The sequence below is a fragment of the Rattus rattus genome, chromosome 7 (assembly GCF_011064425.1).
Source record: "Rattus rattus isolate New Zealand chromosome 7, Rrattus_CSIRO_v1, whole genome shotgun sequence".
Taxonomy (NCBI): Eukaryota; Metazoa; Chordata; class Mammalia; order Rodentia; family Muridae; genus Rattus; species Rattus rattus.
The window spans coordinates 98,519,886-98,544,823 of record NC_046160.1 but is presented as its reverse complement, the minus strand read 5'-3'; the positions used below and the strand labels follow the sequence as shown (position 1 = coordinate 98,544,823).

General features: G+C 41.3%; 3 protein-coding genes across 3 annotated transcripts in view; 1 reads left to right on the top strand and 2 right to left on the bottom strand.

Annotated features, from left to right (window-relative positions):
* The window catches only part of Aldh6a1 (aldehyde dehydrogenase 6 family member A1), a 20,472-nt gene extending 18,391 nt beyond the window's left edge, over nucleotides 1–2,081 (top strand). Inside the window, exon 12 of the mRNA XM_032908122.1 lies at nucleotides 305–2,081. Within this exon, the coding sequence (XP_032764013.1) occupies nucleotides 305–409 (105 nt within the window). The 3' untranslated portion in view covers nucleotides 410–2,081. The remainder of the gene's footprint in view (nucleotides 1–304) is intronic.
* Bbof1 (basal body orientation factor 1) overlaps nucleotides 1–24,938 on the bottom strand; it is a 25,936-nt gene extending 998 nt beyond the window's left edge. The window contains 12 exon segments of the mRNA XM_032908124.1: nucleotides 2,479–2,593; nucleotides 2,754–2,828; nucleotides 4,365–4,466; nucleotides 5,173–5,666; nucleotides 6,944–7,060; nucleotides 7,062–7,089; nucleotides 8,847–8,917; nucleotides 12,628–12,708; nucleotides 19,029–19,172; nucleotides 20,168–20,233; nucleotides 21,735–21,963; nucleotides 24,665–24,938. Coding sequence (XP_032764015.1) covers nucleotides 2,479–2,593; nucleotides 2,754–2,828; nucleotides 4,365–4,466; nucleotides 5,173–5,666; nucleotides 6,944–7,060; nucleotides 7,062–7,089; nucleotides 8,847–8,917; nucleotides 12,628–12,708; nucleotides 19,029–19,172; nucleotides 20,168–20,233; nucleotides 21,735–21,963; nucleotides 24,665–24,714 — 1,572 coding nt within the window. The 5' untranslated portion in view covers nucleotides 24,715–24,938.
* Nucleotides 15,067–16,433, bottom strand: LOC116905271 (E3 ubiquitin-protein ligase RNF113A). The gene has a single exon (XM_032908123.1). The coding sequence runs from the start codon at nucleotides 16,327–16,329 to the stop codon at nucleotides 15,316–15,318; it is 1,014 nt and encodes a 337-aa protein (XP_032764014.1). The 5' UTR covers nucleotides 16,330–16,433; the 3' UTR covers nucleotides 15,067–15,315.

Below are 24,938 nucleotides of genomic sequence, written 5' to 3'. Positions count from 1 at the left end.
GATGCTCTCAGAGGCCAGAAGAATATGTTGGATCCCCTGGAACTGGAGTCACACATGGTTGTGAGCTGCCATGTGGCTACTGGGAATAAAATGTTGGTCCTCTGCAAGAGGAACAGAAGCTTTTAATAGCTGAACCACCTCTCTGTGCCCCCATAAACGGTTTGAGTATACTATCATGAACAACCAGCGGATTCTGTTGTACCAATTACTCAAATAGGAACATGAGTACTGCTCACAACACCGCTTTCAACAACTAATTTGAAAAGAAGATGTGCTGACTCTTTCTCTCTCTGATTTTTTTAAGGGCATCCAGTTTTACACTCAGTTAAAGACTATCACATCTCAGTGGAAGGAAGAAGATGCTACTCTTTCCTCACCTGCAGTGGTCATGCCTACCATGGGGCGTTAGAACGTTCAAGACTCCATCCAGCCTGAGTAACTTCCCACTGTCCTTGGCAATCTTCGTCTGCCATCTTTGCTCAAAACAGATCCATGAGGATAGAGTATATTGCAATGAAATTCTTTCTCAGAACTCGCAATCCCTTCAAAGTTATAGGGAGTACAGGATAACACCAACGCTAGGCCTTCACTTGTTCTCCATACTTCTCTACGGTTTTTGAGGTTAACTGTTGTTAAGTGTGAAGTGTTTGCCTAGAATGAGAGCTTAGAACTGTCTTCTAACAATTCTTTTCTGATGACTTGGAGGGACAACGTAGGGGCAGATCTTGCAATCACTGAAACTGTTCATCCTCTGAGCCTCAATTATAGCCCTCCACCAGTCCCCACACTATCAAACATGTAACCTAGTTTTACTTATCCCAGCATGGTGATGACTGCTTTTCTGCTCAATACCACTTTCTTCATGGCCACTATTTAATTCTATCCATTTCTTGCTTCTTAAAATACTTCTCAAGGTACCTCAGGATGAAGTGGTAAGTTAGCTTTTTGTTACATGTGCCATTCTTCATGGTTTGCCTCAACAATCATTAAACCAATACTCTAGCCATTAATTCAGATACAAATAAATCCTTAGACAAGATATTTCACAAATGGTTTTTGACCCAGAAATCAAAGGATCATCAATCCTGAAAGTGAATAGACTCTTGCCTTAAGTAGGCTTAACCTATTATTTGCCAAAATATGTTATTCTTTCTTTTGACAGCATTTCTCTTTAGTTGATACTTTTTAATGAACAAAACTCTTCATATAGAATAATTGATTAGGCTACTAGAAACTTCAAAGTTTCATGCTTTGACAATATTCAGTCACCCTATTCAACTTAGCCAGTTACTCAGCTGCCTTTAAGCTTGCTTCTCTGATAATCTGAACCTTAAGTCAGAAGAGGCTGATGTGCTGAACAGAGCCTTTTTGTCCATCTGACCTGAAGCCTTGGCTTTCTGAACTAGGCTATGGGTTCTGCTTAGTCTTTAGTGCTTAGTGAGGTGTGGCGCTGGCCATTTATTTCCCTCTGTTCTGTACAGCCATGTGTGGACAGTGCTGCTCCAGTCCATGTGGGCTTTGGTGAGTTAAGATAAAGGTGGTGAAAACCCTTGACATTTCCTACTCTTTGGATATAGATTATTAGAGCAACCAGCTTCGGTAGAATTCAGAGCTTCGGTCACTTTAACAAACCACAACTCTGATTTTCTTTTGTTTTCCATCCTAAAGCAAAGTAGACATTTATACTTTGTGACTGCATAAAATACAGTTCATACTTAATTTAATCCAACAATTTTGGGCTGGGTTGAAAAGTGGTTATTATCTAAATTCAAAATAGAATTTAATCTAGACTCCTAATATTTTCCTTAGATATGAAGGAAGTTTCTTTTAAAAAATTATGACTAATCAGAATTGTATTGCTTCTAATTATAATCAACAGATACGACCAGCTACTAGTGCTCAAAAGAATTTCTTGTTTCTTAGATGAAATTTATATTTGGCTATATTAAGGTTAATATCACTAAAACAGAAAACCAGCATTTTTCCTTTTTGTTTTTATATGGCCTCATCGAGTTTTTGTGAGCTTCTATACTGATCATGAATAATAAAATACAAATAAAAAAGCCTTAGGAAAAAATACAGTTTTGAAAAACGTGGTCTTTTCCTTCCTTTGTCCTCCAGGTTCCAGTGATTTGTGTTTGTGCTTGAAACCAAGACTTATAAGGACCTTATGTTTGTGCCTATTTAAAAGACAGGATGGAGGTGACTCCAGGGGAGGGCACTTTGCTCTAGCATGCATAACGTTTCAATCAGCAGCACTGAAAACAGTAATAACACAATGCACATTTGACTAAGCTGAAAGTAATCTGCAGGTTCTCCAGTTATATATAATATGCCTTATTAGTATAGATATTGCTATAAAATTTTCTATTATCATCCTGAGAGCTGTTTGGGTAATAGAGAACTATGAACTAGTAAGACATCACATAATGAAAGCTAACAGTGATGTATTATTTGATTAGAGAGCAGATTCCTTACTATGTTAGAGTCCTGTAATTCTTGAGGAATAACACCAGGTGACTCCATTTTATTGGAGTCTGATACTGGCACTTGCTGGGTGATGAAGGTTTGATCTGGAAGGCCAGGTTCCTCCCTATAATAAAGAAAAGAAATAGTGTTTCAGCAGTCATGTGTGGACTTTGGTTCAGAACAACAGACTTGCTGTAGCATTCTCACTTAACAAAGCTGTAAAATATTCACAAAGAACATTGTGGTCAGGCTCTTACTCAGAACTCTGGCAGGAGAAATCTTACCTACTTTCTTTCATTTTTCCACTGTCATAAGTAATATGGTCTGGAACAAGAGGCTTAGAACTCTGACTGTATTTCCTGTGGTAGATAAACATCAATGAACAAATGAGGCAATGTATCCTTGTGCCTTCCTACCCTTAAAATGCTCACTTGCATTTCAGTTGGATAGGATTTCTATTTTCAGAATGCATTTTATAAACACAGATGTGATAAGGAATCAAATATAACTGTTTAAAGTTCAAACATGTTGAATTCAAGAAAGAAACATTTCTGGAGGTATTTGTGCACAGTGATTGCTAGTGGAACGCAAGGCTGAATGAGAGAACTGAGCAAACCCCCTAGAGAAGTTCCCATCCCACAAAAGAACTTCATGGAACTAGGAGGATGGGTCAATGGGTAAGAGAGCTTGCTATATAAGCAAGAAGACATGCGTTCCAGCTTATCATTTGAAGGAAGATACAGGCAGATCCTGGGAACTAAACTTAAAACAAGGGAAAAAAGAATCTATGTCAAGTAAAATGGCTTTTTGGTTGTTCTGGGGTAGGGAGAATTGCCTCCAGTTCAATGTGTAACCCAGGATGACCCTATTCTTCTCCTTGCCCCTCTCTAGATAAGAGGAATTATAAAAAGGTATGAAGGGCCTGGATTGGAGGACTCTGTCTTCATTGTGAGGGTCAAGGAAGTTTCTGACAAGGTAAAAGCCTGAGCTCATTTCTAAGGTTAACAAAGGGTAGTGAGCTATAGAGGAAGACTCCTGGTGCTTTGGCATCTGCACCCACACCCAATACACCTGCACACATAGACTCACAGGACTCTCAGGACATAGAAAAGTTAACCGATGGAGTCAGGCCCAGTATAAAGTGTAGGGTTAATAAACAGGAAATAGAATATAACTGATTCCCCTATCCTGAATGAGTTTATAGAGGTAATATCATGTTGACTTCTCAAGAAGTCACACACACCAGTCCTAAACTTGACGGAAAGCAAATGCTGATGAAAACCGCATGAACCTACTCAAATGATGGAAGCATTAAATACTCTAATAGTTACAAATGAAACACTAACAGTGCCTAAGTGACGGCTTAAGTAATTTATTTGGACTGTTTCCTGATTACACTCCTCTGACTTAGGTCAATTAAAAAATACCCCGCTGCTGAATTTACAGTTGTCCAGAGTCAACTGTGAACTTTTACCAAGTCCCTGTTCTTACTTGGAAGGTGGAGGGAGAGCAGGACTTCAAGGCTGGCCTCAATGACAGAGTGAGCTAGAAGTCAACCTGAACTACATGAGCCTCCGCGCAGAATAAACACATCAAACAGTATCAAACAATATCAAACAATATCAGCTGACAACAGCTCGCTCATCTGTACAAACCAGTGCAAGCTCAAGAGTTGTTAAGTGTCCCTGAAGGCGCCACACGATCAGCCGATCGACTGATCCGTGATCCTTCACTTCCATGTTCATCTCCCAGTCTCTGTCTAAAAGCTGCAATAGCTGAGCCAGTAGCTAAGGCCTTTAGTGAATTTCCTTTCATTCTCAAAAACAATGGTCATTGGTCCTGGGTAGCTTCTAGGTTTGACAACCTGATATTTCATGACAGAAATGGGAAATTACCTGGCAGCAAAGCCATTCATTTTTGCAAAGAGCAATCTTAAGACTTTTTCCTTTTGTTCCCAGGTCAAATCTCTAATATCCACATTTTCTTGAGTAGTTGGCCTGAAAATTTTCAAAGAAAAAAAAGGTAAAAAATGTGATCAAAGTAAATGTATCTCTTTTAAAAATATAAAGTATGTAAATAGAAATTTTCTATACCATAACCAGATATGTAATGATTTCAAAGCAAACTGCACATTACAAAACCATAAAGTCTTAAAAAGACTGTCAGCGTGCTAATCAATCTAAAGTGTTCTGTGGCCCTGAGATGCAATGAGAAACACAGCAGAGTGTGGTGCCCTGAACAGGCAGGTTCCAGTGGACAGAGCACTAAGAACAAAGTGCCATGGAGAAGCCAAACACATCCCCATAAAGACCCAACTGCCACAGACATGCGCTTTCCATAATACAAGTAAATCTCTAGATATTTTGGAAATTTTGAGAATTTTGATCTGAGTGATATACAGGTCACTAGAGAATGGCCTCCAACCCACAGAACATTTCTGCATGACAGTCATTCAGAATTATTATATTGATTTTTAAAAACTATTGTTACCTATAAATTTTATTTCAGAATACTAAAGGAGCACCATAAAATATCTGAAAAGGCATGATTAAAAATGTTTAACCTGGACTTAGTCAAGTTTTTTCAACAAATTTCCAATTTAAAAGAACTAAAATAAAGTAAGAAAGAGATATTACAATGACATCTTAGGAGGCAGTGAAACCAAGGGCACAAAAAGATGATGCATTCCAGCGTTATTAATACCATTTTTCAGCCTCCGTGAGGTCCTGATTCACACTATTGGTGCTTTGTTCTCTGCCGTCAAAGGTCCTGATTCGGGGGTATTCTGTCTTTCCTGCACACGCCATTCTCATTTTTAAATTGAAAGCAGCTTGTGCTATTTGCTTATAATGCCTCCTGCTGATCAGAATCTGTTGCTTCACTTCGTAGAGAGCGTCTAGAAAGAACTGTTCCACTTCTGTCCTCTCATCCAGTATGTTCCTGGCCAGCTTCTTTATGCGGTTCATCTCCTTGTCCTTCATCTGAAGAAGCTGCTGCAGCTTGTCGATCTCTACCAAACCTGCTTGGTTCTCTATGAGTGCCTTTTGCTGCAGCTTCGAAACTTCAGCCTCAAACTCTGCGGTCATGTAGGTCAGAGCGTTCTCCAAGCTCACCACCTTCTTCTGAAGAGCTTGGATCTGTGATCTTTGCTGCATGAGTTGCATAATCTTTTCCTTAACCAACAGATCATTGATTTCCTTAAAAACAGGAAAGGGAGATTTTTTTTCTTTAAATATCCTAGAATTTAAAGTCTCTCAATAATTTCTGTTACCTAAGGGATCTGAGCTTCACGTCAGGCTGAAGCAATTATTTTGAAATCTCTGTGGACAGAAAAAGTAACCAATAAATACCCTTGGGTCCTTGACTAGGTCTGTGAAAGTGATCCACTGATTTTATTAATTAGGAAACTTTTAAACTTCCTCTATAATTCTTACATTACATATTTTATATTATAGAAATGAATAAACCTTTACAAAGAAACACTACAAGTCTATAAAGGTCCCTTGAAGTTGAACAAGGTCAGGTAGGTTGCAGTACAAGTGGATTTGTTTGTTTGCTTGCTTTTAGAGACAGGCTTTCTCTGTACAGTGTAGCTCTGGCAGTTCTGGAATGAGCTCTCAGACCAGGCTGACCTCAAAGTCAAAAATCCACCTGCTCTGCCTCCTGAGTGCTAGGATCAAAGCCGCCACCGCCACGCCTCACTGAGATGTCAGTGGAAATAGGACTCCTGGGAAGATTGGTAAAGGAGCTATGATTTGTTTTGTTTTTTCTTATCTTTCCTTCCTGTTGTTTGGAGTAACCCTTAGATCTCTATCAGCCACCCTGGCCCTAAAGTGTCCAACATACACAAACACTACAGTCAAAAAAATAATGTTTAAGGTCAAAGCTGGAGATGGCTCAGCCTTTGCTATTCTTGCAGAGGAACTAGGTTTGAATCCCAGCACCCACGATGGCTCGCAACTGTCTGTAATTCTAGTTCCAGAGCATCTGAAATCCTCTTTGGCCTCCACAGTTACTGCATGCACATGTTGCACAGATGTGCATGCAGGCAGAACAACTACACACACAAAATAAAACTTTTTTCAAATGTTAAGGATATAAACTACACGTTATAGAAAATTAATGAAGACAACCTGGGTTGCTTTCCTTAGAGCACCTTTAGGTAAAAAACTAAGCATTATGAGATGACACCACTAACATCAGGGCTACAGTCAAACCAATTCTAAACGGTTTAGGGTTCAACAATGAACAGAGAAAAATGAGTATTCTATGATAATGAGGGTATGAGTCATGTTTATATTTCTTATATATTTGTAAAGTCATGCTTAATGTCTTTAAAGTCATTTAGTAATTAATCTTTGCAGACAATTATCAAGATAGAAGGAAAACCTCTCCTTATCATTATTACACTCAACGTTTGGTATTTACCAACACAGTCCTACAAAAGAAAAGACATTTAAATGAGAGTAGGAACCTTTTGATGTATAAGGCAGGAGTGACTTTCTTCCATCTTCTTGGAGTTCTTCTGTTGAGCCTCAGCTGCCTTCAAGTGGAATGCGAGCGCCTTGTGAAGATAAACATTCTCTTTAAAAAACGTTTCTTCCCGCAGTGTTCAGCTGCCTGAAATAGACACACACACACACACACACACACACACACACACACACACACACACACACACACACACAGTTAACAGCCCAAAATATAGGTCTAAGTTTACTACATTAGTGTGGGGTCGGGGTTTGAGGGGATCGAGGAGATTTGATCAGGTCACTCTAGACCTAACTGGCCTCAAAATCACAGAGATCCATTTGCTGCCTCCTCTGCCTGTGTGTGAAGCACTAGAATTAGAAGCAGGCATCAATGTGCCTGGCTCATGCTTAGATTTCAAATACTGAAGAGGAACAGTGACAGTTTTACCCTCACAACATTATAATGCCCACCACTAGGCTGGGTATGTAGTTCAGGGGGATGATACTTGCTTAGCATGTGCAAGTCTCTGAGTTTAATCCCCAGCAACAGAGCTGGGGGAGGGCCAAACATGGGACACACATGACACTACCACCACCTAACTTACGAGTAACTAACTACTCACTAGGTGGATGACAACCTTGTGATGAAGTAAGCAAATTCAGCAGTAAAGGGAAAACTGTGTTAGCTGGTCATGATGGGCAAGTTGATTATCAACCTGAGCTATATAGCTGCAGACCCTTTCTCTTAAAAAAAAAAAAAAAAAAAAAAAAAAAAGAGGGTTGGGGATTTAGCTCAGTGGTAGAGTGCTTGCCTAGGAAGTGCAAGGCCCTGGGTTCGGTCCCCAGCTCGGGGGGGGGGGGAAGAGGGGGCTAGGAATAATAGCTCACCTTTAATCCTAGCTATTCAGGAAACTGAGGCAGGAGGATCACAAGTTCATGGCCTGCTTGGGCTGCATAGCATGTACAAAGGCCTTGGCAAGTTAGACTCAGTTTCAAGAGGTAAAAAAAGGGCTGGGGTTGCAGCTCTGTGGTGGAATGGATGTGCATGTCTGGGTTTTCAGTCTCTAGCACCTCAAACAGTAATGTGGCACCAGTTTCTCAGGTCTTCTCCATCCTTGTCATATAACTAAACCTAAAGAACTCTAAGGTGACAGAGGTAGAAGATGACAGCAGCCCAAGTTCGTGAGTCACCATCTAAAAATAGCTCCAACTTGTATTACATTGTTAAATTAACAAGAAATAAACCATGAGACCTGGGGGCTCATGTACTAACATAAAATCACTGTAATGTTACACAAATATCTTTCAACAGGCTTGCAAAGCTGCTATTATGGCCCTATTGTAGATTTCTTTGTTAACAGGGTCTCACTATGTAGCCTAGGACGTCCTAGACCTGGTAAACTGCCTCCCTCAGCCTCCTAACCACTGAGATTATCATAAGTATCTGCTACCATGCCTGGATGGCCTATTTTTTTAAATGAAATTTATTTTCAAGAATATTAAGAATTCTTTCAATGTGACCAGCAAGATGGCTCAGTGGGTAAAGGCACTTGCCACCAAGCCTAATGACTTGAGTTATATCCCTGGAACTGACTTCCTACAAGGTATCTGACTCCCACACTCACATTATGACACTGGTGTTCCCTCAATATACACACCTACCTAAATATAATAAAATAATGTTTTAAATAAGTCAGCATGCATGTATATACCCAGGGTCTAACTTCAAAGAGAAGGTTGTTGTTACCATGTTGTTACAGAAAGGGTGGAAGGGGAAAGAGTAGGGACACAAAGAGAATAAGAGTAGACAATTATTAAAGAAGGCTTGCCAAGAGACAGAGGAAGCTAAGAATAAAATAGATAGCAAAGAAGAAAGGCTGTCTGACTAAGGCAACAGTGTCTTACACCACAGCTTCATGGTGGGCTCTCTCGGCCAGTATCATGATCCTCTTCTCAGCCTCTTGTTCCAGCCGGTGCTAACAATAGAACGTATGTTTAAATACAACACTATACTTCTAACAACAAATATTTCATATCACAAAGTGTTGTGGTTTGCCCTGAAGTTATCTGTATCTTGATGCTAATTCCACTGCCCCAAGGACAGCTGCCTAGTCAAGTACTCAGAACTCAGGTGACTTCACCAGAACCACCTCCCCATTGAATTTGTAAAGTACAGGTGAGGAGCAGGTACTGGATAGAAGGAGGCCTGTCATTGGAGGAGAAGGAAGGATGGGCGGGAGAGAAGTTTGAAGGAAGGGAGGAGACTAGAGGAGAAAGGAGGGATGGAGAGAGGGTAAGAAGCCATGGCAGGTGATGTTAAGATTCTGCTCTGTGTATTTACAGGTTGTTATCAATGTTCCTAAGGGATGGATGGTACAGGGCTTTGTATGTTTAAGTGGGCAATTATATCTTACCAATTGGCTCTAAGATTATTGTGTTGTGTGTTCTTTTATGTGAGGGTTTGAGTGTAGGAAAGTGTGGGGCTGGGATGTGTTTCCGCCAAGATATCTAGCAGATATCTTGGGGCACCTAGCGGGATAAAAGACAACCCTTACTCTTTATTTTTATAATTTTACAACAACAACAAAGTATTTACTTTAGCACCAAACAGCATGCTTGGTTTAGGGACTGGAGAGATGCCTCCTTGGACTGAATTGGGTTTCTAGCACCCGCATGGTGGCTCACAACCACCTATAACTTCAGTTCCAGGGGATCTGACATCCACAGGCCCCTGCATGCATAAGGTGCATATGTATATCCTCAGACACACACATACATTAAGTAGACAGAGTTTTCAATATTCCTGTTCTGATATAAAGGACTCGTAAGCTTTGGTAGAGAAAGAGCCAGCAGAAAGGATGGTATGGGGCTAGAGACCAGGCACGGTGGTTAAAAGCACTGGCCGCTCTTCTAGAGGAAGACCAAGCACCCAACATGGCAGGTCACAACTGTCCCAAACTCCAGTTCCAGGGGATCAACTGACAAACTGCCTCCATCAGACTGACCGTCTGTGGGGTATTTTCTTAATTGCCACTTCCTGTAGGAGGGCTGAGGCCCCCTGTGGGCCTGGATAAGAAATACAGCGGAACAAGGTAGCCTGGGAACAAGCCAGTAAGCAGTAGTCTTCCGTGGTCTCTGATTCCGTTTGTACCTCCATGTTCCTGCCCTCACTTCTCTCAGTGATGGAGTATGACCCGGAGTTGTAAAATGAAATAAACCCTTTCCTCTCCAAGACCTTTTGGTTATGGTGATTACCACAGAAACAGAAAAGCATGCTAAACAATAGCATATGCATAAAACAGGAAAAGAGGGGCTGGAGAGATGGCTCAGTGGTTAAGAGCACTGACTGCTCTTCCAGAGGTCCTGAGTTCAAATCCCAGCAACCACATGGTGGCTCACAACCATCTGTAATGGGATCTGGTGCCCTCTTCTGGTGTGACTGAAGATAGCAGCAGTGTGCTCATATACATTAAATAGATAAATCTTTTTTTTAAAAAAAAGGTGAATTTAAAAAAAATAAAACAGGAAAAGAGACATTTATCTTAGAAGCAGAGCTAGAGGATAGTTTTTGCTAAACAAAACATGATGAAAGTCACTAATTTTAAAATTGGGGAATGTACAGGACAAGATGGCACCTACAATAACCAGCACTCAAGAAGCAGAGGCAGAAGGAACCTCTGTGAGTTCAAGGGCAGTCTGATCTACATTTTGTGTCCAGGTGTCAAGTTCAAAAAACTTGAATTTTTTTTTAAAAGGGAGGGGGAGATAACAAGCTAAGGCCTTAAGCCTTGACAAGATGACAGTCTCTCTTGGGTAGTTCAACACTTGAATAGAAACAACCTATGTGCCTACCACTAACTGATGAATGCATTTGGTAGATGTACATAATGAAATGCTATTGCCATAAAAAGGAGCAAATCCTGTCATTTGTCACAAGTTGAATAGAACTAGAGATTATTGTGCTTAATGAAAAAAAGCAAGGCTCAGAAAGATAAGAACCATATGATTTCTCTCAGAAATACAACATAGAAAGGCTTACCTGCGGTTGGAAGTAAGACTCAGTGGTGGGGTGCTTGCCTACCATGTGTAATATCCTGTGTTCAATCCATAACACCACAAAATGGGTAAATGGATGATAGATGATCTCAGGAAAGTTGAGACTGGAATGGCAGTTATGGAGGCCAGGGAAAGTGATGAGGGTCTCTTAGGATTTCTACTGTTGATGATGAAGCACCATGCCCAAAAACAAATTGGGAAGAGTTTATTTTGCTTACGCTTCCACATCACAGTCTGAGGAAAGTCAGAGCAGGAACCTGAAGGCAAGAGCTAGTGCAGAGGTCACTGAGGAATGCTGGGTATTGGCTCAATCTGCCTTCCTTATAGCACTCAGGAGCACCAGCCCAGGCATGGCACCATTCAAAATGGGCTGTGCCTTCCCACATCCACTACTATTGAAGTAATGCCACTCAGACTTCACTACAGCCCAGTTCTCTGGATGCATCTTCTCAATTGAAGCTCCATCCTCTCAGATGAGTCTAGCACGTATCCAGTTGTCATAAAACTACCCAGTACAGAGTCATAGGATGGATAAACGTGGACTTATGTGCTAAGTTATAGTTACACACAAGAACCAGTTTCTGATGTGCACAAACAGCTTGACTATTGATAACAATGTACAATATGTTTTTAAAAGATAGAGAAGAAAATATTTTTGAAAGGTCCATCACAAATGGAACTTCTATGAGCAGATAGATATCAATTATAATGGATCATGACATACACCTCTGTAGTAGAATCAAGAGTTTAAGATAGAGTCCCACTAGATAATAAGCTCAAGGCCAGCTGGGCTACATAAAAGAAACAAACTGAAAAGATAGGTTTATCTGAAGCATTGTATAAAGATATTGAGAAACTGGATGGTACACTATTAGAATGAACACATTTTATTTTTATCAGTTAAAAATTAAGAAATCTCTAAGTGGGGAAGAAAAAAGGATTAGATACTGAGATTCATGGAATATAAAGGCTTGTTTCCCCTCATTTGTATTCTGTTTTCCTTTTTTTTTTTTTTTTTTTTTTTTTTGAGACAAGTCTTAGCATTGCCCAGGCTAGCATAAAACTTGCCATGAGGCTCAGAGGTGGTTTTGAACTCAAGATCTTTCTTCCTCACCCTCTTAAGTCCTACAATCATAGATGCACATCAGTGCATACCCCTACACTTATTTTATGCTACTTGATAACATTTTCTAGCAAGATACCAAACAGAATGCTGAAATGCTCAGAGTGCATATAAACATACCTTTGTTCTAGTAAACAAAGCATTTTTCTTCTTTGTTGTTCATACAGGACATTTTTCCTTTTCATTTTATTTTTATTTATTCATTTTACATCCCACTCACTGCCCACCCTTCCAGTTTCCCCCTCCCACAATCCTTCACCCCACTTTCCCCTCCCTTTCCCCTCTGAATAGGCTCCCTCTGGGTATCCCCCCATCGTGGCAAACGAAGTATCTGTGGGGCTATGTTCATGCTCTCCCGCTGAGGCCAGACAAGGTAGCCCAGCTAGAGAACAAATGCCACAGACAGGCAACAGTTTTTGAGATACTCCCTGCTCCAGTTGTTTGGGATCCACATGAAGACCAAGCAGGGGAGCGTAGGTCCAGCCCACAAGCGTTTAATACTAATACCTTTTCTTCAAAAAATCTGCTTTCTAGTCTTCTAAGAGTCTCCTGATAGTTCTTCTCTGAGTTCCTTAGATTTTCTTTCAGCTAAAAAAAAATTTAGAGATTGAGTGGAACATATTCATAGAGAATTCTGAAGATACAGTATCTATCTTGAACACAGAATCAGTGTCATCACCTCTTAGTACATCTTCATTAACTGTCTCCACGTTTACTAGACTGATACTGAATTTTTTTTTTTTGTTAAGATTTATTATGTATAGAGCATTCTGCCTGCAAGTACACCTATACACCAGAAGAGGGCACCAGATCTCGTTACGGATGATTGTGAGCTACCATGTGGTTGCTGGGAATTGAACTCAGGACCTCTGGAAGTGCAGTCAGTGCTCTTAACCACTGAGCCATCTCTCCAGCCCCCGATACTGAATTTCTTAAAGACTTTCATGAATAACAGTTCCTAGGGCATTCAGATATACTCTCTTAATATCTACAAAATATGGATTCACAAAACAATAAAGTTCTTAAATTGGAAGAAACTTTAGGGACTAGACTACACAATCTGCCAAAAAAAGAGAATAGTAGATTGACAAAAAATAGCTCAGATACCTAGAATTCATGTAAATGACAGGTAGATGTGGCGCCCACCTATAATTCCAGCTTTGGAAGGTAGAAGACAAGGAACACTCAGAGTAAGCTAGTTAGGGAGACTAGCCCTATCAGGGAATTAGGTGTTTGACGGAGAGACTCTGCCTCAAAGAGTAATGTGAAAGAGTAATTATGGAAGATTCCCATCACCAACCTTAGGCCTCTACATGCAATTATCTCAGAGGGTGTGATAATATGTCAGTTAATCTTCACTGTCAACTTGACTAGAAATCAACATGGAAACATTCTTCTGGATGTGTCTATGAGGTGTTTTTAGAAAGGCTTAGGGACTGACGAGACGGCTAAGTGGTTAAGAGCTTTTAATGTTCTTCCAGAAATTTGGTTTCTAGCACCCATGTTTGGTAGCTTACAACTGCCTGTAATTCTAGCTCCAAGCGATCTCACATCCTCTTCTGGCCTCTAAGGGCATATAAACATAGATATACTTTATATATTCAAAAATGGAGAGGTTCATCTGAAGAGGGAAGAGCAACCTTGAATGTGGACAGTGCCATTCAGTAGTTTGGGGTCCAGGACTGAATATGAGGAGAAACAAACAGAATGACAGCATTTATCATTCTTTGCTCCGAACTGTGTGACCAGCAACTTCATACTCTTCAGGCCATGACATTCCCCACCATGATGGCCTGAACTGAAACTGTGAATTTCCCTTAAGTTGCTTTTGTCTCAGGCATTTTGTCATAGCACTCAGAAAATACAGGTAAGATTTAAACAATACAGGTACAATGTTTAGCATAGTAACCATTTAATGGGATAACATAACCTCACTATCACTTAACAAACTTCTGTATTTTACTTTGTTCTAATATACTAAATGTTTTATTTTTCTTTCAGATGTTCTTTTTACTGTTCGCATTTAATTTTTCAAATGGTTTATTTTGCCATACTTTCAAAATTAATTTCAATGTACCAGTTCATTTATGGTTGAATAGCCCCCATTCTAGTACCTGGAGATGAATCTTTGATGCATTATTACTCTCAAAATCAGTGTATCAATAAATCATCAAAAGATAATTAGTGGGGCCAACAAAATGGTTCAATGGGTAAAGGTACCCAGGACCCACATAATAGGAAAACCTGACTCCAAGATATATTTTGACTTTTACATACACACACACACACACACACACACACACACACACACACACACACACACACACAAATAAAAGTTAAGGTGAAAATAATTAGTGTCTGAGCATGGTGACTCACAATTGTAATCCCAGAAATTAGAAGCCTGAGGCAAAATAATCCCAAATTTAAGACTTGCCTGAAATATATAATGACCTGAAGGTCAATTTGAGACACAGAAAGATTGTCTCAAAAACTCAAACAAGGGGCAAATAAGATGGCTCAGGAGGTAAAAAATAAAATAAAATAAATAAATAGTAAAAGTGGATGGAGATGACTCTACAAAGTTGTCGTCTGACTAACCTAATTGCACAAAGGTACTCACACATACACATACACCAAACACACTAACCTGGCTCTCAATGTTTTCCTTTGAAATAGATAACTTGAATCCTTTTTCATAAGGTAAATGTATTAGACTCATCAGGCAGTGAATTCTATACAAATAATCTCTTACCTAATGTATACATCACAATTTTAAGTATATGGGGCCCTCATAGCTGCCTCATTTCTTCTACATTTCAGATTCCACAGACCTGCCCTATTTTTTTTTCCAGTAAGGCACTTTGTCCTTGAATTTTAAGTATTCCTCAACAGCCTTCTCCAATAGGTGGCAACCTTGCTCTTTAAAAAAGAAAAATCACATCAGGGTACTAGAGTATGAACTAGTTCTTTATTTTGATTCAGAATGTATAGCTATATACAAGATGGGCAGGCAGCCTAAGAGTTCTAGAAGTTAACTGTATTGATCCCATCTGTAGCACTGTCATATAATACAAAACTTGGATATTCTTCTTAGAAAACTTAATATTTCTTCAATTACGGTTGCTTTGGTTTGAAGTGACCAAAACAAAAAGTACTTTGAGATTTGACAATTGCGGAAAATCTAAGTAAAGGAAATTAGATTCCATCGGGGTCTTCTGAGGTGTTAGAAGTACCACCCTCCGCTTTTCGGTATTTCTCCAGTTTAGCAATCAGTTCTTTGGCAGGATTGAAAACCCCATGGGTCTGTTGCTCACAAACATAGCATCGTGGAGTGGTTCGGAAATGCTGCAATGCACAGGTCTCACAGAAATAATGTTTACACTTAGTAACAACCGGATTCTGGAAGGTTTGGCGACAGATGAAACATTTGAATGGTATTTCCTCATCATCGCTTTCTACTTCATAGTTTTCATCTTCATACACACCATAACGGCCCTCATCGAGCTCCCGTTCTATCTGCCATCCGTGCTTGTAATCTGAACGGTCATGGAGGAATTTGCAGCTGTCTCCAAAACCACAGAAGCCAGTTTCCTTGTAGTCCTTACAGATGTCTGGCTGGTAATCCCAGCGCACGGTGGCACGTAGATGTTCAGGGGCTCGGATGGGGCCCTTTCTCACCATGCCAGAGGAGGCATTGCCCATGGACGTATCCTTGGGCTTCATGAATTTCTGGTAATTATTAATTCCACGATAGATCTTGTCATCCTCCTTGCCTCTCAGCTCCTCCTGGATTTTCTGACTGCGCTCGAAAATGGCCTGTGCGTCTCGCTCCTTCTCTGTGTCCAGCTCGTAGACTGCTGTGGCCCCCATATCCTCGGGTCCCACCGGTTTCGCCGAGCGCGTGGACTTGTAGACGACGCCCAGACACTCATTCCCCGCCTTTTCCTCCTCTTCGCTGCTCAGATCACAGTAAGCCCCCTTCTGTTTACCGCTGCCACTCGTCTTCTGGATCATTGGATTGTGGGCCGCCCGCTTCTTCTCCGGTCGTACAACCGTGCAGCCTTCGTCGCTACTGCTTCCGCTCTCCCCAGAGTCCGGGTCGCACGCCGGCCGCTTCCGGCGGCCAGCACCCCCTTTCCGCCCGGGTTTTTTGAAGAGGAAGGTGCACACCTGGTCCGCCGACTTTCCCTGAGAAACTTGTTCTGCCATCTTCGACTGCGAAGCGCCGAAACGGCTGGCAGTAGCTGCGGCGTGAGGGTGGCGCGGGCTTCTGCGTCACTGCTAAGCAGCGCGGCTACGTCACTGCTGAGCTGCGGGGTGTCTGCCGCTGAGGCCGAGAACGTCACGGCGCATGCGCCAGCCAGCCCGGAAGGGTTTTTAAAAAAGATGAACCTAGGTCTTTAGTAAAGTATTGCTGTGATTCTTGAACTGCAACGAGTACAAAACTCCCGCCAGAAAGGATTTACAATCTTTTAGGGAAAAGGTAAATCAGGATGTGTTCCGTACCAAATCCCATGGAAAGGTACAAGGTACAGAGTTTAACAGAACTTTGGGGAAAGATCTCAAGGAGAAAGTACATTTAAGGGAATCCTTTAAAGGCTAGGAGAAAATTTAATAGAGAAAGATCTACTAGATCTTTATTGATAATAAAACAGATATTTTGAACAAAACAAAAAAGACAAAGGCCGGGAGTGTAGCTCAGTGGTAGATTGCTTGTCAAGCACACCTAAGGCTCGGGTTCAAGCACCAAAACAGAAAATAAAGACTTCAAAATTACATAAATATCCAATTTTGGTAAATTAAAGTGTTAAAAGACTGTATTGGTGTAAGTGTAGTGTTATAAAAGATTAAAACTTGATATATGTAGGCTTAACTTACACACTAAACTGTCTAAATATGCTGTTTACAGATGAGAAATAGAGAAGATTCTTGGGGGAAGTGATCAGAACATTTTAATTCCAGCACTTGGGAGGCAGAGGCAAGAGAATCAGGAGCTCAGGGCTAGCCTGGGCTACATGAGACCCTCAAAATAAAATTAAGATGGGGCTTGGAGAGATGACTCAGCAGTTAAGAGCATGTATAGGTCTTGCAGAAGACCAGAGTTCAGTTTCCAGTACTCACATCACTCAGCTAACAAATGCTTAGAGCTCTGGCTCCAGAGGATCCAGCATCTATTTTGGCCCCTGCCAGTGCATGTACACACATGTATACCCCCTACCCCAACACCCATACACAGAATTAAAAATAAAGTCTTTGAGACAAGAAGAATAAAAACCAAGTAAAGGTGGGGAGGCTTGTGCCTGTAATCCCAGCACTAAGAGGCTGAGACTGAAGAGGTGTTGATAATGACACCAGGCTAGGCATACACAAAGAACCCAGCCGGCCGTTACACAACCAAAGTACATAAATACTCCTACTGCAGCTGCATGTACTTAGGACTATAAGGGGGTGTGGTTTTAAAGGTTGCTTACAATTCTTTGGCTCTATCTTCAAATGATGGAACCTAATTTTCACCCTTAGAGTGTGGACCAGATTTAGAGACTTGGTTCCAAATAATTGACTATGGGAGAAATGAGGCTATGCCACTTGTAAGGATAGTTATACAGGCCAGTAGTAGAATGCTTTCATAGCACACAAGAGGCCCTGGGAACGAACACACACACACGCACGCACACACACACACACTCACACACTCACTCGCACACACTCACACAAGATAACTTCTGCACAGCTCTTGAATTATTCACTCTTAGCACCATGCTTCTACATATAATAAGGACATTTGAGTGGCTTCCTGAGGGGCCCAGGAGAACAGTGTTGAGGCCTACCACCAATTTGTCAGCCATATGACAAATGCTTAAGCTTTAACTGGGGTTCCGATTACTCTATCTGGAGCTATACCATGGAAACGGGCCTTTCAGGAAACTTCAGTGTTCCTTAACCCATTTATCCCTACCCATAGAGCCTTCTAGTTTTTTTTTTTTTTCTTCCTAAACTTGTCTCTCTTCATCCTAAACACATTGTCCTGTGGAACTCTTCTACCTACCCACTGATAATTCCTAACAACTGGTGGTTTACTTCAATTCAAATAAAAGGTTTATTTTCTGACTAACATGGAAAGGTGTGTTGGCTAAAATTTGACAAACTCACAAAGAAATCGATGCCTAGAAGAAGATCATCGTCAGGCAGGTGAACTGAATCAACAGATAAAGGTGTTTGCCACCAAACCTGACCACCTACATTTGATCCCTGGTACACAGCAGAAGGAAAGAACTGACTCTACAAGATGTCCTTCTCTGACCTACACATGGATGCACTCCACAAACACATTTAGAAAATAGATATTTAGATAAACATTAAAAAGAAAAAGAGGGCCGGGCCTTTAATCCTAGCAGAGGCTGTTGGATCTCTGAGAGTTTGAGGCCAGCCTCCTCTACAGAGCTAGTTCCAGGACAGCTAGGGTTCTTACACAGAGAAACCCTGTCTCAAAACAAAACAACAACAAACCAAACCAAAAAAGAACATATAACAATAGTTAAGACTTTTCACTTTCTCTTCTCTAAAATGTGCCGATATCTTACAGGAATAAATGTGAAAAACTCTTTTGCAAGGGTTAAATTGTTAACCCAATCTCCTTTAAAGAGAGACTAGAGGGACAGTTCAGTGGTTAAGACCACTTACTGCTTTACTGCTTTTACAGAGATCCCAGGCTTAGTTCCCAGCATGCACATGGTAGCTTAAACCCTCAGTAAATCTAGTTCCAGGGGACCCAGCATCCTTTTTCTGGCCTCCTCCAGCACCAGAATTGCATGAAGTGAACTTATATACATACAAGCAAAGCATGCACACACACAAAATAAAAATAAACCTTTTTTTAAAGGAGAAGACATGAAGAGACAGAAACTCACATCTTCTAATTCTTTTTCCACTTGTATTTTCCTCTTCTGGAATTGTTTTATTGTCTTTAGCTCTGTCTGAATCATGCCAATTTCCTTGGCTTTTTGATGAAACTGTCCTTCCAATTCATTGACTTGCATAGAATACTTTTGTTCCTGTGTTCAAAAACAGAAGTTGATGAGTTAGGAAAAAACAAACCGTGCTTCATTTAAGGCCCGAGCCACTTGTACGACTTCTTAAAAGAGCTGCCCAGCTTTACTTTGTATAAAGCTATAATTTTTCCATGAAATTTTAATTTCCGTAAAATGACGCCAACAGCCTTAAATAAGAAACAAATTCTGGAACTTTTTTGTTTATGCGGCTCAGGGACTTGAGTGTGCGGATAGCAGGTAAACCCTGGGTTCAGTCCCTAGCAACAAACAAATAAAACCTAAACCAAATCAAGGGGTTGGGGATTTAGCTCCAAATCAAGACCCCTCTCACTCTCACAGCTTGTGTTTGATAGCACAATCTTACAGAAAGGAGTTTCATATTTTTAAGACAGGGTCTTCTCACATAGCTTCCCTTGAACTTCCTTAGCTCCCCACTACCCTGCCCTTGAAGTCACTTTGTAGCTTAGGCTGGCCTTGAACTCTCAGCAGTCCTACTGCCTGAACCTCCTGAATGCTAGAATTGTGGGAATGAGCCACTGTCCTTGGTTTTCAACTTAGTTTTAAGTTGTAGACTTCAGTTAGGGAAGTAGTATGCTTGAAGCCTTGGGTTTGGTCTTCAACACCACAGGGAGGAAAGACTTTTGCAGTTTGGATCAAAGATTTTACTGATATGTGTTTAGAAGGAAAAACACCCTTTTCAAAAAATTTCAAACAATTTTGAACTCTTTCTAGCAATTCACTGGTGGTTGTCTTAGTATTCTGAGGTTGTTATTGTAGTAAGCCTTGTAGTGAGGTAATCGATTACACTGATGTCAAATAAGTGCATGGGTTTTTAATTTATGTTTTGTTTTTGTTAAGGATCCGGGGATCGATCCCAGGGCCTTGTGGGTACCACTGAGTCATATTCTAGACCTTCTTTCACTTGTTCCTAAAATAACCAAACACATTAGAAACCCAATTCCCTAATAAGTAAATAATCCGTAGATGTAGAGACTCACCAATTTTTCCTTCTCTTCCTTGGCTTTTTCCTTTGTCTCAGCCAACTGCTGCTTCAGTTTTTCTATCTGTAGAAGGTAAAATGTGAGGGTAAGGACGATGCAGACGTTCTATTCATATGCTTCATTATTTTATATAACATTAAACCAGTGAGCCAGGAAAGAGTGAATTAGGAGCGGACAGGGATTCCTTCATATACTTAATCTGCTAGTGACCGTTTCCAAGATCTAGCTGTCATCAGAATTATGTGGATAACACTGTTGTTGTTGCTGCTGCTGCTGCTGCTGCTGCTGCTGTTGTGAAAAGCACAATGTGAGGCTGAGGAGATGGCTCAGTGGTTCAGAGTGTTTTACTGTTTTACTGCACTTGCAAAGAACCCAGGTACAATCCCTAACACCTACCTCACAGCTACTTATAACTCCAGTTCCGAGGGATCTGACATCTTCTGACCGCTGCAGTCTCCTGCATGCATGTGGTGCTCTCACACACACATGCACACACAAAACCCACAGTGTTACATTTACTGTCAACCATTTTTAAGTGTACAGGTTAGTGGTGCTGAGTACATTCGAGCTGTTACATAGGCAAACTCTACAACATGGTATTTTCCAATTCTCTTTTCCCCTCCTCTCTGCCTCTGGCAATCACTTTCTACTTTGTTTCTATGGGTTCTACTTGAATCCTGTAGCATTTACCGCCTGTGACTGGCTTATATCATTTAACATAATATAGGTTTATATTGCAGTTTCCTATACCGGAGCATGTTACGTGTTTTCTTAAGGCTGTACAATTGTCCAGAAATGTGTGTACCTGTACCCAATTATATTTTTCTCTTTGGGGGAGAAGTTTTGGGGTGAAGGGTAAAGACATGGTTTCTCTATTTATCCCTGGCTGTCCTGGAACTGGATATATAGACCAGGCTAGCCTCAAACTCAGAGATCCACATGTGTCCTGGGAGTGCTGGGCTTAAAGTGTGTGCAGTCACACCCAGCCTCACTTGATTCTCTTTTCTTTTTTTCTTTTTTTTTTTTTTTTTTTTTCGAGCTGGGGATCAACCCAGGGCCTTGTGCTTGCTAGGCAAGCGCTCACCACTGAGCTAAATCCCCAACCCCTCACTTGATTCTCTAAGCCTTATTTAATAGGTTTTTAAGTTGCCTGCTATTTTTTCAACTTTTTTTTTAAGTTATGTGTTGTGTCTGAGTATGGCCATATGTATGTGGGTGCCTTTGGTGGCCAAGAAGCATCAGATCTCCCTGGAGCTGGAATTAAAGGTTGCCCTGTGTGGGTGCTGAGAACCAGACTCAGATCCTCTGGAGGGCAGTGCACACTCTTAACTGCTAAGCCATCACTCAGTGTTTTTTGAGTTGCTTTCGTGTTGGTTAATGTGAATAACACTACAAGAGAGAAAGAAAGGGCGACGGCAGCAAAGCCATTCTGAAATAACAGTGTTTCAAATCGGGCTAAGTGTCAACTCTGCCTGGAACAAACAAAACAAAAAAACCTTACAAAATATAACCATGTCACATAAACACAGAGGGAAGTTGTGAGCTCAGCTTTCTACCTACCTACCATATTATCTTTCTCCAGATCCTGCTTCTTCAAGTAGCTTAATACAGACATGGTGTCTTTTTCCAGTTTATACTGCTGTTTCTTTAAGTCTTCATTATTTTTTGCCAGTCTTCGGGAAGTATCACGATACTCAATCCTAGAGAGTTCTGTGACTTCCAGTCTGGCCTCCCAGAGAGAGGCATTGGCTTTGGCTCGTTCGATTGCATTGTCGTCTACTTTTACTTCTTTCCTGCAGAAGAAGATAGTGACAACCTGTAATTCGTTAGTATCATCTCTAGTTTGCTCTGCTTGTCTCTGCCTGGCACATAAAAGCATATATTGTTAGACTAATGCATTAATAAGAAATTCAATATACTCATATAAGAGACTTAAATTGGTACTTCTTCCCCAAGAGGAGAACTGTGGAGTATGACTTTATTTATTTATTATTTTTGTATATGAGCGCACTGTCACAGTCTTCAGACATACCCCCAGAAGAGGGCATCGGATCCCATTACAGATGGTTGTGAGCCACCATGTGGTTGCTGGGGAACTGAACTCAGGACCTCTGGAAGAGCAGTCGGTGCTCTTAACCGCCGAGCCATCTCTCCAGCCCTTATTTATTATTTTTGAAGTATGACCTTAAATGATGAGAAAGACAAAGAGGAAATAAGAGGCCAAATGTATTTCATAAAGCTCTATACCTGCTCATTTACCCCATTCTTCCATTCTTTTGTTTACTTCTTTTTGCTGTGCTATCAGACTTAGTCTCAAGCCTGCTAGGCAAGGGCTATGCAGAAGAGCTACAGGCCTAGATCTAATCCTTTCTCCCATTTCACCGAGTTGTGAGCCTGGGTTCCATCTACTTCTACATGAAGACACATTTGTTGTGTATCTGTCCCCTCCACAGCTTTTGTTGTTGTTTTATTTAGTTCTTAGACAAAGGATCAAGTTCCTTGGGCAAGGATGTTAAGTACGTCACTTGTTGGTACCACAGTATACCAGGCTTTAAGGATGCCTGAAAAGCACATACCATAGTCATTGATGCAGAGATGGGAAAAAAAAAAAAACCTTTGTGAGGAAAAAAGAAGTAAGACCTTGGGGATGTAGACAGGTAGAAGCAGAGTGTACAGTACACGTGCATCAGGTCGAAGTACACTGCATGGTACTCATGCGTCAGGTAGAAGTAAAGTGTATGGTACTCATTCATACATCACGTAGACGCAGAGTGCATGGTAAGCATACATCAGACCCTAGGTTTGATCCCCAGAATATAACACTAAAAGGATGGATTCAAAAGGTGAGGTCCTTGGAAATTAAGATTGCACCAGCATTAAGAAAACACTGTGGTACAACAGACACCAGCTGTGTAAATGCATTAGGCATTTCACCTCTATTTGGATTCTATACAGTCTCCTGCAAGTGCATAAGCAGATCTTTCCTTATACTGTACCTTTCCTAACCTCTCAACTCCTGAGTTTTAGTCCCTTTGCACACCTACCTTTTATTCTCTTCACATTCAGGCCAGCTCCATTTGCAATTTTCCAGCCTGACCTAGCAGCTGCTGTCCCTTTCCAGTAGGAATTAGACACTAGTAATGGATGCCTTCCTACAGTCTCCCATTGTTACCCGAAAGTATCAAAAAGACTTATGCAATCAGATGTCTCTAAGAAAAAGACCACTAAGTTACTGGCGAAACAAAGTAGTTTCTCAAACAATGACCCCTGGAACATTCAAGGAATACAAAGTGTATTATTGATTCCCACTGGAGATGGAGAACCAAAAATCAAAACATGGCTGTGAGTTGCAAGAATGTGTTAAGCCCTTGGCAATTTGTAGAATATGTTAGAGAAGTTATATTTTATTTTATTTTCCTAAGATTTATTTATTATTTTACAAATATGAGTACACTGTAGCTATCTTCAGACACACCAGAAGAGGGCATCAGATCTCATTACAGATGGTTGTGAGCCACCATGTGGTTGCTGGGAATTGAACTCAGGACCTCCGGAAGAGTAGTCAGTGCTATCAATCACTGAGACATCTCTTCAGTCCATATTTTGTTTTCTTAGTCATCTTGCAGAATATATGTTAATAGAAGCCAGTGGTAGAACACTTGGGTATCAGGACGCCCTAAATTTAATTTTCGGGGTGGGGGAGGGGTCTACAAATGTATCAACTTACACAGGAAAAAGTATATAGAAAAATGATAGTAGTGGTTAACTATGGATGGTAGATGACAGGTGGTTTTCTTTCTTCTCTAGTGCTTTCCATATCTCAGAAGATTTCTGTACTGAATATAAAGTTACTCTTTTAAGTTACTTTGCGGAAGATGGTACCTAGGACCCTGCACACAAGCACCCTATCACTTGTTTTTAAAGACAAGGTATCCCTATGTCGTGCTGGCTGTGATCTGTCAGCCTCCACAGCAGTGGGACCGACCATAGGTGTGTGTTCCTAAACTTTTCTCCAGAGAATTCACTTTACAATCACAAGTTTAAGGGATTCCTTTGCTGTTCTAATCTATGGGGTTGAACTCTTTGTGGGACTCCAAAGTCTTGAGGAATGATCCGGTAGCCCAGTAATTCTGCTGACGTTCTAGCAGCAACTCCAAAGCGCCATGGAGTTAGCTCTAGAGCCGTACAGTGAGTCAATGAGTGAGCGAATGTGTGTTCTGATCGGTCTGGTCAAATCATTTCGCGTGCTTCCTTTGATCCAAAAAGGATTCCTGAGAGACCCAAGAAACAACTTTAACCACTCAGACAAGAGCTCGAATACAACTACACCAGTTCTTATCAGTCTCACAGTGGAGATCTCTCAGATCCTAGGGCCAGTAAAGAATGAACAACAGGAGCTGTCCACAAAAGCCTGACAGAGGCAGCCAGTTAGCGCTTCAAAAAGCCAAGGGTAGGCAGGGGGAATGGGGACCTCGGCGTCGCCGCTGCTCTTACTTTTGATCTTGCTCTTTGTTTTTGCCTTTCCTCTTGTCCTTTGCCGGCATTTTGACTTCTCCAGGAGTCTCACGGTGCCGGTCTCCTGGTGGCCGCCACCTGGGCCGACTCCGTCTCTAAGGAAACCACCACGCCGAAGGGCTAACGTCCTCCGCGCCGTTGAGGGCACGCGGAGAGCGCACGCGCGTGACGTGACCGCGGCGAGGGGCGGGGCGGAGATCGCTGGGAGGCGGCGGGCGTCCGCGCCAGGGCGGCGCGCGCGGTGAGTGTGCAC